The following is a 13475-nucleotide window of genomic DNA, read 5'->3' as shown; positions in this document are numbered from 1 at the left end:
TAATTGTGCTGTCATGAACTGTTTAAGGTTTAGCCAAAAGAGTGACTGATACAATAAAATGACTTACAACACAGAGAATAGGGTGTAGTGCTTTAGCGATTGAGAACCTTGTAAAATGGGATTTTCCCCTTGACTGTTGTGACACAGAAAAGAAAAACATTTAACTTGATTGGATGGAGCCACTTCCTGCACATGCGAGTACGATAGCCATTTGTCTGCTCATTGCTGTTTTGGTAGCTCTGCATTTCTTTTTGTCTCTTCCTCCTTTCTGCCCCTCTTTGCTTGGTTTTTGGCTCTTTGTTCTGCGTGACTCTCCACAGTCACTAAAGCTGCTGCTGTCTTTGAATAGTAGTCCTCCTCTGGTCCAAGGGAGACTTGGCTGCAGCACAGCAGGCTTGTTTGTGGGCCTTGGCAGGAGAGGCTTGCAGACCTGAATGTACCTACTTAGGGTCTTTTTTTATGGCATGAATGTGTTTGTGCTGGTGTGTGTGTGTGTGTGATATGTGATAGAGAATTTGTGTGTTTGCATTTGTGTGTGGTGTGTATGTGTCTAAGTGTGTGTGTATGTGTGGTCTGTCTGTGTGTATTTATGGTGTGTATGTGTGGTGTGTGCATATGTGTGTCTGTCCGTGTGCATGTGTGGTGTATGTGTGGTATGTATGCATGTGTATATGAGGTGTGTATATGTGTTTGTGTGTGTGGTGTATGTGTGTGTGTGCGTCTGTGGTTTTCTGGTTGTTGTTTTTTTTTTTCTTTTACCTTGGGGGTGGAGGGTCAGCTGACCGTGACCAGACTTTGCACACATATTCATGCCCCAGTCAGAGCCTCCCATCCCTCCAGATCTGGTGTATCAGCCACTTACAGATGGAGAGCTTCAAATAAACATGAACACAACCTTGATTTACACATATACAAGGGGGGGAAAAAAAGGAACCCAAAAGAAACTCCAAAATACACGTTAATTCTGGGACAGACCAAACAATCAACACCCCCATGGAAAGCAATGATATGTTCCATTTAGAGAACAAATATTTTTGTGACTATTATTCATTTAATTTGACAATATTTAAAGAAGAAACAAAAAAGAAAGTAAGAAAAGAAAGAAAGGCTGTAAAAATTGATTGAAAAAAGACTTGATTTTGATTTTGTAGAACTACCAGAGAAGAGATAAACTAAAAAAAAAATGGAAGAAGAGAAATAAAAGCAGATGTTTTATGAACCATAAGACGTTTTATAAAAGCAGTACAGCACTTTCCATTCAGCTTCTCGGTTTTCATTTGCTGGTAGAGGTCACACACGAAATTGACATTAAACGTGAGCTACGCAGAGGATGGAACTTCCTCAAAGCAGGTTTTCAACAGACAAAAGATGAATAATTATGAACTATAAAAAATGAATAACTGATACGTGGCCTGCTGCAGACAAAGAGGTTTGAATGGCAATTTAACAAAAGACATAAATATCTCTTTCTATTTTTTTTTTTAAATTTTATTTTACCACTGACTCAACAAAGAGTTCGTCTATGTAATAAAGACGAATTCAACCACAGTTAAAGCAAACATGAAAGCACGCATCTAAAGCATCTAAATGGCACAGGATGAACAGAGAGTGGTTTTTGAGGTTTGGTGTTTTTCCATTACTAACCTAGTTACAAAGACAAATAACCGTTTAAGGTTAGCTGATGCTAGGTACAGATGACCGTGTAGTGAGTTTTGAATAACTTCAATTGTGCTTTATGTCTGGATTGTTTCACCCCTAGAGCCTTTTTGGATTGTTTGCTACAAGCGTAGAGAGCTACCCGTCTCTTTGCCAAAACTCATAGGAGTCATAGGACTGGAGTGCTGCTGGCCTCCGTACTAAGATGCTGACAAAAAAGCAAAACAGCCTCAGCTGCATTGAAGGATTTATACCCAAAGACACACACTTGACTGTGCCAAATGATGTTAAAGGCAATCAAAAAAAGGTCTTATCACAAAAATTTAAAAAAATGCCCCGTTTTCATATCTGCTACGTATATAAAGGAATGACGGTAAATACCAGGGATAGTTGACATCGCTTCATTGAAAGCACCAGCAACTGTGTGCTCACCTGGAGATGTCCTGCATGCAGGTTCCTGACGTGCCTGCCACACATGTCCATCCCATCTTAACTTGGAGCTTGATCGTAAAAAGATCCTGCCAGTAGTCAGCTTTAGAGCATGATTTGAACAATAAATCAAAAAAAAAAAAAAAAAGAAAAACTAAAAAAACAAGGGGTGCTGTTTTACCGCTAGAATGAATTAATATTCGCACCTGTATCTAGAAAAAAAATTATATACATCAAATGATACCAGAAGTAAAGATTTTTTTCTTCCATATCAGATACAATAAACATGATAATTTAGTGCAACTTAGAACATCTGAATGATTTTGCCTGCAAGCAATTCAGGTAGTTCACGGTGATCATTTATATTTCTACGGGTAAATTTTAGCACTCATGCACAGCTGTCACTTTCTGCAACAGCAGCAGCTGCACCAATCCTTACAGCCTCAAAAAAGTTCATTCTGATGCCGTCAAAGGCATGCATCAATTTAAGTAATTTCCACTCAATCTTAGGGGAAAAACGCAGGTTTGAGAGTTGCTAACGTAGTCCGTGACGTTCATGACAGCTTGTAAAGCATGTGTGATTGAACTGTTTTGAAAACCTAAAACCACTTTGCACATCTATTTCACAAAATAACTCAAGACAAGCCAACACAGTGATGCAAACAGACTCTGGCATAATCTCTGACTTGCCAAGTTTTTAATATTTATGTATTTAAGAGCAACATTTAGAGCAAACTTTGTCTGATGGAACTAACAAAAGTTGTTAATTTTGGTACTTCGTACACATTCGTTTACATTTCCAAGGCAACAGGAGAGGTTATACACTGTAAAAACAAAAACAATGCAAAACTAGATAGCTAGATAAATGACATGCAGAACTGGCCTTCTTAAATACTGATATTCATTTCCCCTTACAACCCTACTGTGAAACATTCTCACAAGAAACTGGGAAATCTGACTGGTCATGTTCGATGACTATTCGGTAGACCTGTCTGTGTCCTCTTTTTTCTTCCAGAAACCATCAAATGAGAAGTAATACAACAGTGGATCCAGACAGCAGTTCACACTGGCAAGACAATTCAGAGCCCGTTTATTATCAAAGAAAACAGTCAAGGACACGGGCAAGAAAAATATACTGAACATCAACAAGTTCATGGCAAAAATCAGCATGACGTTCACTCTGTTGTTGATCCTTGTGGTGATATTCAAATGTCTGTTTAGAGTCAAAGACACCAGAACTGTGGACACAATATTGACGAACAGCAGGGTGAAGAGTAACACAAGCTGAAAATACGCTATTGGAGGAAAGAAGTCCTTCTTGTCATCAAAACAAGTGGAAACATTCGAAGTGTTGTTTTTCAAATAATTTAAAAAGTTCAGACTCTCTGGGATATTCACCATCACCACAATCAGCCAGACGAGCACAGCTCCTTTTGTGGCGTTGGACGAGGACCGAAGTTGGCGTGACTTCAGAGGGTAGACTACAGCCAACAGCCGGTCGATGCTGATGAAGGTGATGAAGATTGCGCTGGAGCGGATGTTGTTGCGAAAAAGCATCGTGAGCCAGATGCACGCCATGTTTCCCAGAGGCCATTTGTGTGTGGCATAAACGTAGACCTTCATTGGTAAGGAGATGATGAGCAGGAGGTCTGAGATCACCAGGTTGATCATGAAGACGGCGTTGGGTGATTTGCGGTCGTGGTGGCGAAGAAGAATCCATAGCGACAGAGCGTTGAGAGGCAGTCCGAGCGTTATAACAGATCCATAAACTACGGCGTACACCGTGTCAGCTTCTGTTCCATTTCGTGCCATTTTGAGCCACGTTGATTTCGTGCATGTTTTGCGTGAGTGTGAAATGTAGAAGTGGGGGAAGTGACTGTATGAGTGTTAGAAACCGCAAGACACACCTCCAAAAAGTGCCAAAAACAGTGTGAAAAAAAAGTTTCAACAGTGCTGAGCAGTGAAAGCTGAAACAGGAAGTAACCGTATAAGAATGAAAGAGTTGTGTGGAACTAGTTCAGCGTGGGAGCCTAAAGTTGAAAGAAAAAAAAGTTGCAATTTCTTTTTTTCCTTTATGTAAAACTATAAATGTTCACTGTGGATTATTTCAGGAATCCACAATCCTGTTTGTTTACACTGAGCTCCTTTCTGTGATAAAGCGTCATTAAAGATTTTGGAAACTGGGGGGTTTTAATTTTTGATCGAAAAACAATAAAAGAATTCAAGAAATTTTACATCTGTTTTCCAGGGAAATCAGAATTTTGTTTGAGTTCAAATCTGATTCTCTGAAAAATATATTTTTAGTGCCTCACTGTTTAATCTAGTCTTCCTCTGCACAGAAATTAAAAATGTGTTCAAAAACTCACGTTACCCATGTTATTCCAGCATGTCGACATGCTCAGGACAAACTTGGTTGCTTCTTGTACAGGATGAAATCTATTCACTGGGAGGCGTCCACTTTTAGTGAGGGCAAAACTTCCCCATACTTGAATACTCCAGCTACTCTGTTTCTCTGTGGGTGTTGCATACTACAGTGTTATGCACCACAATGTCACATTCTCACACCTGTTCATCTGTTCTGATATCTAACATGGTGATTGATTACAGTGTTCTGAAACACTGTGTCTGCCTTTGATGGCATTGTCGTTTTTTTTTCATCTTAGTGAACATATCATGATGCATCAAGATTATAATGTTATCCCTTTATGGTTGCATTTTTGTGATTTGGATACAGCTGTTTAAGTTTTAACACTAACCCGCTGCTGTAAACTTACAGTACAGCCTAAACAGGTGCACATTAGCCAAATGAACACAAGTGTCAGTGGACTTTTTATCTTTCAGAGGAAGTTCTTTTTCTGCTTTCACAATGCACAGTACGAGGAGGTTTTTTTTTTTTAGCTCATACTTCACAGTCGGGTCTTTCTAGCAAAAGAGGAACCTTTGAGTGACGCAGGTGTATGCAGATGGGTTCAGACATAAGAAGTATACAGTTAGATTCATAAGCTTTAGGACAATGATACGTTTTTGCTTCTCTGCACCGTTGCAGTGTAAGTCAAACAATCAAGATGTGATTATAGGAAAAAAAAAATAATGTAATTCATGAACAATTGATGCCATACTTTTGTTAAATTCCTTCAATTAAACCTGAAGGCCTGTGCTTCAATCCCATAATTTAAAATCCAGTGTTGTGCTGTGAAAATGTAGCTGATTTCTTAGTCTTTCTTTTATATATTTGTCACACTTACAGACTTCAGATCAAACAAATTTTATTATTGGACAAAGCTAACTCAAATAAATACAAAATACAGGCCAAAAGATCTCAAAAAGCAACATATCATGTCAGCTAAAGAAACAGCTGAGAAACATAAGCATTGACATCTAAGGTTCGAGGCTCCACCACAGCGACAGCCATTGTGCTCAAATGGCGAAAACTTGAAACAATAGTGAAACTTTCTTGGGTTACTGCAAAATTACTCCAAGAGCGCAACAATGAAAAGAAAAAACACCCCAGAATAACATCTAGATAAATGCAGGCCTCACATGTTCTCAGTTAAGGTGTGAGTGCATGATTCAATAAGAAAGAGTTCTAAAGACAAAACCACTGCTGACCAAAAAAAAGGTTTCGTCTCACATTTGCCAAAAATACATCTTGATGGCTTTAACTATTCTGTGAGCTGACCAGTTGTGCCTGCGTTTGTGTTTTAGTGTGTGCGCGCCTGTGGGTGCTGCTACACCCACTGCACTTTACAATTACAAAATGGTAACACAGGAAACAACACAAGTCGTGGGATGTTTTAGGTGATAGAAACTGTAGATCAAAACTATCTTAATAAGGAAACGTGAAAAGAGACTGAACTACAGAATGCCACTCTTGGTCATTGCCAACACTTCAGATAATGGAATTTGAGCAAATCATTGTTATTATTAAAGTTGTAAATAAACAAGAACACAAAGAAAAAAACTGCACAGTGTCTGCTGCAAGGAGGTGCAAGGAACAGAAAGGCTTACCGATGGTGATAACAGCTTCGTATTCAGCAGCCCTTTTGAGGTTGATGCAGTCACTGCCAGAAGCACAAATGCACATGAGGTTTGGTTTTGTACAGTTGTGTCTGGTGACTTGAAAGGCACGCAACGTCAATGAATCATTTTCTCCCACCACCAAATGATCTTAATCAGCACAACAAAACAGCGAAACAACTTGCCCACACTCAGGCATAGCATACGTAGCACGATGTTTGATTGTGCCTTCAAAATACTACGTATCCTGTCGGCTAGTTTAATTTACACTGATGCACCATATTCTCGCGCTAGCTTCAAGAAACAATATGCATGTGAAGTTTGACAAAACTGAAGAGTTCCTCAATTCAAATGAATTGAGGAACTCTTCAGTTCCTCAATTCATACGGGCACTTAGGCACATTCGAGAGGTAACTCTAACTCTTATAAAGTGACTGGTCTGGCTCTTCTCCCAGGTTCAAACCAAAAGTTTATCATTTTTTCTCTTTATCTGAATTGATTTACAATCAGTCTGTAGCTTAATTTTCATCCAAATGGCTACTTTGCTATAATTTTAAATGATAATTGAATTTGATTAATTTGAATTTTTTAATATTCAAGCAGTCAAACAGTGCTTCGCTTGCTTGTACTGGTTGCTGATTAGTGGCATACAGACATGTGAAAAAGACTGTATGCAGTTTTCTGTAAAAACTAAACTGACTTACTATAAGAAATAAGAATTAAGAGGTTACCTAGCAGCCAGCTGCTACTAATCCAATGCACCTGATTAATCGATCATCAGCAAGTGTTGGCAGTTTGCTGGTCTGAATGATCGAATGCCACAATATTATTAGTGGAAGACTCAACAAATGCACCTCATGGTCTGAGAAATTACAAAGAAAGCCCCCCTAGAGCTACATGTCAGGTGCTACAGGCCTGAGTTAGCATGTAACTGTTATTCCATGACAGCACTATCAGAAAAAGAAAAAGAAAGATTGTCAGGAGAAAAACCTCTTCTCTATAAAAAGCACATGCAGCGCAGCTCAGGTTTGCATCTAAACAAACCACAAAACCTTTTTTTAGGCATAATGCACAGCACTGTGTTTGGTGATAACCAAAATACACAGCACAACAGCACAAACATGTCAGACCAATGTGCTGTCAGATTTGTAGCTACAATATTTTTTTTTAAATGTCGCTCCACTTCTTTAAAAAAACAACAAAAAAACAATCTGACTTTTTTTACAAGGTACATCCAAACCCACAGGCATCAGGTAGATTTGCATAAAGACAGAAATGATGGGAATTTCTATTAATTAATGAATGACCAAGACAGACTTTTAATTCATTTGAAAGCCTGATGCTTAACATTGTCCACCCCAGCTGTGAAACTCAATAACCAGTCTTACTTGTTATCATCTATCGTCCACCTGGGCCTTACACAGAGTTTCTGTCTGATTTCTCAGACTTTATATCTAATTTAGTTCTGAGCTCAGATAAAATAATTATTGTGGGTGATTTTAACATCCATGTAGATGCTAAAAATGACAGCCTCAACATGGCATTTAATCTGTTATTAGACTCGATTGGTTTCTCTCAAAATGTAAAAGAACCCACCCACCACTTTAATCACACTCTAGATCTTGTTTTAACATATGGCATAGAAACTGAACATTTAACAGTGTTTCCTGAAAACCCTCTCCTGTCTGATCATTTCCTGATAACATTTACATTTACAATAATTGATTACACAGCAGTGGAGAGTAGACTTTATCAAAGTAGATGTCTTTCTGAAAGCGCTGTAACTAAGTTTAAGAATATAATCCAGCCACTGTTATCATCGTCAATGCCCTGTACCAACACAGAGCAGAGCAGCTATCTGAACGCTACCCCAACAGAGGTCGATTATCTTGTTAATAATTTCACCTCCTCACTACGTACGACTCTGGATACTGTAGCTCCAGTGAAAACTAAGGTCTCTAATCAGAAGTACCTGACTCCGTGGTATAATTCTCAAACACGTACCCTAAAGCAGATGACTCGTAATCTGGAGAGGAAATGGCGTGTCACAAATTTAGAGGATCATCATTTAGCCTGGAGAAATAGTTTGTTGCTTTATAAGAAAGCCCTCCGCAAAGCCAGAACAGCTTACTACTCATCACTGATTGAAGAAAATAAGAACAACCCCAGGTTTCTCTTCAGCACTGTAGCCAGGCTGACAAAAAGTCAGAGCTCTTTTGAGCCAACCATCCCTTTAACGTTAACTAGTAATGACTTCATGAACTTCTTCACAAATAAAATTTTTATCATTAGAGAAAAATTTACCAATAATCATCCCACAGATGTAATATTATCTACAGCTACTCTTAGTACCATTGATGTTAAGTTAGACTCTTTTTCTCCAATCGATCTTTCTGAGTTAACTTCAATAATTACTTCCTCCAAACCATCAACGTGTCTTTTAGACCCCATTCCTACAAAACTGCTCAAAGAAGTCCTGCCATTGATTAATTCTTCGATCTTATATATGATCAACCTATCTCTAATAATCGGCTATGTACCACAGGCCTTCAAGCTGGCTGTAGTTAAACCTTTACTCAAAAAGCCATCTCTAGACCCAGCAGTCTTAGCTAATTATAGGCCAATCTCCAACCTTCCTTTCATATCAAAAATCCTTGAAAGAGTAGTTGTCAAACAGCTAACAGATCATCTGCAGAGGAATGGTTTATTTGAAGAGTTTCAGTCAGGTTTCAGAGTTCATCACAGCACAGAAACAGCTTTAGTGAAGGTTACAAATGATCTTCTTATGGCCTCTGACAGTGGACTCATCTCTGTGCTTGTCCTGCTAGACCTTAGTGCAGCATTCGATACTGTTGACCATAATATCCTATTAGAGCGATTAGAACATGCTGTAGGTATTACAGGTATTGCACTGCAGTGGTTTGTATCATATCTATCTAATAGACTCCAATTTGTGCATGTAAATGGAGAGTCCTCTTCAAACACTGAGGTTAATTATGGAGTTCCACAGGGTTCAGTGCTAGGACCAATTCTGTTTACATTATACATGCTTCCCTTAGGCAGCATCATTAGAAGACATAGCATACATTTTCACTGCTATGCAGATGACACCCAGCTCTATCTGTCCATGAAGCCAGATAACACACACCAATTAGTTAAACTGCAGGAATGTCTTAAAGACATAAAGACCTGGATGGCCGCTAACTTTCTGCTTCTTAATTCAGATAAAACTGAGGTTATTGTACTCGGAGCTGAAAAGCTTAGAAATATGGTATCTAACCAGATTCTTACTCTGGATGGCATTGGCTTGGCCAATGCCATCCTTGAGGAACCTTGGAGTCATTTTTGACCAGGATATGTCCTTCAACGCACATATTAAATAAATATGTAAGACTGCGTTCTTCCATTTGCGCAACATCTCTAAAATTAGAAATATCCTGTCTCAGAGTGACACTGAAAAACTAGTTCATGCATTTATTACTTCCAGGCTGGACTACTGCAATTCATTATTATCAGGATGTCCAAAAAACTCACTGAAAAGCCTTCAGCTAATCCAAAATGCTGCAGCAAGAGTCCTGACAGGGACTAGAAAGAGAGAGCAGATTTCTCCTGTTTTGGCTTCCCTTCATTGGCTTCCTGTTAAATCCAGAATTGAATTCAAAATCCTGCTCCTCACATACAAGGTCTTAAATAATCAGGCCCCATCTTATCTTAATGACCTTGTAGTACCATATCACCCTATTAGAGCACTTCGCTCTCGCTCTGCAGGCCTACTTGTTGTTCCTAAAGTATTTAAAAGTAGAATGGGAGGGAGAGCCTTCAGTTTTCAGGCCTCTCTTCTGTGGAACCAGCTTCCAGTTTGGATTCGGGAGACAGACACTATCTCTACTTTTAAGATTAGGCTTAAAACTTTCCTTTTTGCTAAAGCATATAGTTAGGGCTGGACCAGGTGACCCTGAATCCTCCCTTAGTTATGCTGCAATAGATGTAGGCTGCCGGGGGATTCCCATGATGCATTGAGTTTTTCCTTTCCAGTCACCTTTCTCACTCACTATGTATTAATAGACTTCTCTGCATTGAATCATATCTGTTATTAACCTCTGTCTCTCTTCCACAGCATGTCTTTTATCCTGTCTTCCTTCTCTCACCCCAACCGGTCGCAGCAGATGGCCCCGCCCCTCCCTGAGCCTGGTTCTGCCGGAGGTTTCTTCCTGTTAAAAGGGAGTTTTTCCTTCCCACTGTCGCCAAAGTGCTTGCGCATAGGGGGTCATATGATTGTTGGGTTTTTCTCTGTATCTATGAAGCGCCTTGAGGCGACTTTTGTTGTGATTTGGCGCTATATAAATAAAATTGAATTGAATTGAATTGAATTGAACCTGGCTCTTCACAAAAAATCAACCACCACCTCTAAGACAAACTAACATTTTTAATTCTTTGAAGGCAATAGATTGTTCAACAATGAATCATATGTGTGAGAAAGATGTAATCGTTTAAGGGTTGTCACACAGTGGCTACGTTATCTGTAGTTCTGTTATGTTTCAGTTTCAAGTCACAGCTGAAGAACAAAATGTTCAAAATGTGACTGCACAGCATACATGATCATTCATTCTCTCTCGTGCAGATACTGGACTGTGTAAATAAAACATTAATATAGTCGAGCAGTATACTTGAAAACTGCCTGGAAAGTGAAATACTAATAATAATCAAACTTCACCTTATCACCTGAACTTCAATTTACCACTTATGGTTTTCCCTCAAACTCTCTCAGCTATAACCTTTTGGAAGATTGAAATCAAAATGGCTACTGCAATGACAGCAATTATGTGATTTCATCTGACGCGAACACTTAAATAAAAGGAGTAATAGGCCAACTAAGTCATCAATGCATGCAGGGCACAAGAGCATCTAAATTGATTTCTGTGGAAAAGCACGAATGCCATTTTCTCTGGGCTCTAATGTGTGAGAAATTTGAGCACTGCCTAGGACAGGTAATCTTTGTTATTAGAGTCTTGGTTAAAATATATTGATTTAAAATGCTGGCCCTGCATTCATAGCAAGATGGACTGTGAGTGTTAGCAGAAAGTCAGATACTTGAGTCTTTGCAAGGAGTAAAAGAAGTCAGTTAACTACTACTTCTAATAATAATAATAATTTCTGCTCTTTACTGAACAAAAATACATTATTCGTGTAAGTTTGTTTTATTTGAGTAAGGAAGAATAACAGGAATGAACAAGTGATTTTCATAAGGTCAGCAATATATTAAGTATATACAAACTATATACTATTAAAGGCTGCTTATTTGATCTACATTTTTTATAAACAATACTGATCAAAAATGAATCACTACTCTTAAATTACTACCTAATAAGCACCAAGCAGCAAAAAAAAAGCCAGAGACTCCTGGAGACATTAGATTAAGCCAGACTAAGAGGATAAATATTGAATTCTGACCAAGAAAGAAAATGCTAATGCTATGTACACAACAGCAATACGCATCTTAAGGCCAGAGTGGCAAATGTGTTGTACACTCTGACTGGGTGTTTTATTTGAACTTAGCACTTATCACTGTTACTTAGCACTAAATATGCACTCTCTGTGTCTGTGCCACGCAATCATGCAGTCTTTAGCTGCACCTTTCTAATCAGGCTAGTTAGCGTTAAGTGATAACTTGGCACGCCACCCTGTCATGCTAATGTGAGCAATTCTGTCTCCAAAACAAAAGATGGCAAGATACAAACAATGCACGCTTACATGTGACTTTACAATCTAATTCATGAGATCACAGTGGGTACATTCATTTTTCAACCATGAAAATTAGCTGGTCAGATTGAACTACAGCTAGCTTGTTAGCCGTATAATCCTTTTTGGTTTGTGCATACAGTGAGGGCAGTATGTCATTCAGTGGTTTTCCTGTTGAAAATTTTAAGAAAAGCTGGTATAATTTTATCTGATAAATAAGGTAGCACCTTCTTCCTTTCGTGCCTTCTCTTTTGTAGACTTTCTGATAACACCCACACCCACAACTGCAACCGCTCTCTCTCATCGTTTAACCTTTAAGCTGCTTTAGTTGCTTAAACATCCTTCTTTGTTCGTCTTCTTTTTAAGCCTTACTTTTTGCAAAAAGCAATTCAATTGGCCATGAGTCAGCTTTTGTCTTTGGCTGGTAGGCAAGTGTAGATTTTATGATGAAGGACTATATAAATTTAACTGACTTGACAAAAATACAGCTACTACAGCAAATGTTTGGCTCCATTCTCTGTGTTGCTTCATTCTAACTTGTTAACCTTTGGTCACTATCAGAATATTTGTATCAAAAGTAATTTGGATGATCAGAAAAGTAGAAACAGCAACGGATAAGTGGCTAAAGTGAAGATATTCAATAAGTGCTGATTCACTTTCCCAACATGCTACATATGGGCACAAGGAGAGCTGGGATTACAGGATGGGTTGACTGCCTCTATCTCTAATGAAATCACCGGTCCATTTTTGGGCAGTGTGGTTAAAGTACCATTCTCCCACACCAGGGAGGGTGGAAATACAGCCATTTCTGAGCTCACTTCATTAAAATTTCCATTTCTTGAACAGCAGGTGTCACAATGAGCCCTGCTCTCATGACCTGCAGAGGAGATGCATGTCTCTGGTAGCTTGAAAATGACTGAACACTGACCCATAGAGCTAAGTGTTTGAAGTGAAGGTTGCAATGAATGCATACAAATTCTTTTTATTCTTTTTTGTTGCTTCAGTCAAATATTTACAGCCATTGCAAATACAGAAAGTCAATATTGCTGTCAAGCTCGAGCCTGTGTAAGAACCTCGGATTTGAAAAGATTATACGCTTTAGACAATTTCTCTGCCATTTCCAGCTGGGGCAAGGCAATTAACCCACTTCATATGTTTCAAAAAAACAAAATAAGTTAATCTGTCCCAAGGTGCAGGGACGTTGCTATTAGTCCCAAGCAATGAGAGGAAGTTGTAAAATCAAGCTCAAATGGTGCTTTATTGCCTTCCCTTTTCCAATTAGTGCCTGCCATCTTAAATCTTAACAGGCTCAGAAAGTATGGCCTGATTACCTATGCAAATGAGCGGGAAGCTATAATAAAGCTGTCAACAGAAATAAACGGGTTTAACATAGGAGAGCGTTGCAATCGTGAGCATTGCCGCTGGGCTAAACAAAGAACGACAACATTCCCAAGACACTTTAAGTTGCAACAAGACAAATTGATTAGTGTTTATAACTGTACCTTTGGGCGGAACTTTGTCCAAGATTTTAGTTTCTCCTCATGGATTTTCTCTTTGTATTTGAAAAAGAACTTTGTAAATTGCTACTGTACCCAAAAAGAAGAAACACAATTTGAATATCTAATTAGCTTTTC

The 13475-nt window shown here is 38.7% G+C and overlaps 1 protein-coding gene across 1 annotated transcript; it reads right to left on the bottom strand.

Moving 5' to 3' along the window:
* Positions 1-2747: 2747 nt before the first annotated feature.
* On the bottom strand, positions 2748-6381 carry LOC146504469 (lysophosphatidic acid receptor 6-like). The gene has a single exon (XM_085131094.1). It carries the CDS (start codon positions 3895-3897, stop codon positions 3061-3063), a length of 837 nt encoding a protein of 278 aa, XP_084987220.1. The 5' UTR covers positions 3898-6381; the 3' UTR covers positions 2748-3060.
* Positions 6382-13475: the final 7094 nt, after the last annotated feature.

Source organism: Neolamprologus multifasciatus, chromosome 14, assembly GCF_963576455.1.
Source record: "Neolamprologus multifasciatus chromosome 14, fNeoMul1.2, whole genome shotgun sequence".
In the NCBI taxonomy this organism is placed as follows: Eukaryota; Metazoa; Chordata; class Actinopteri; order Cichliformes; family Cichlidae; genus Neolamprologus; species Neolamprologus multifasciatus.
The sequence above is the reverse complement of the archived record's forward strand: the minus strand, read 5'-3'. Positions and strand labels throughout refer to the sequence as shown.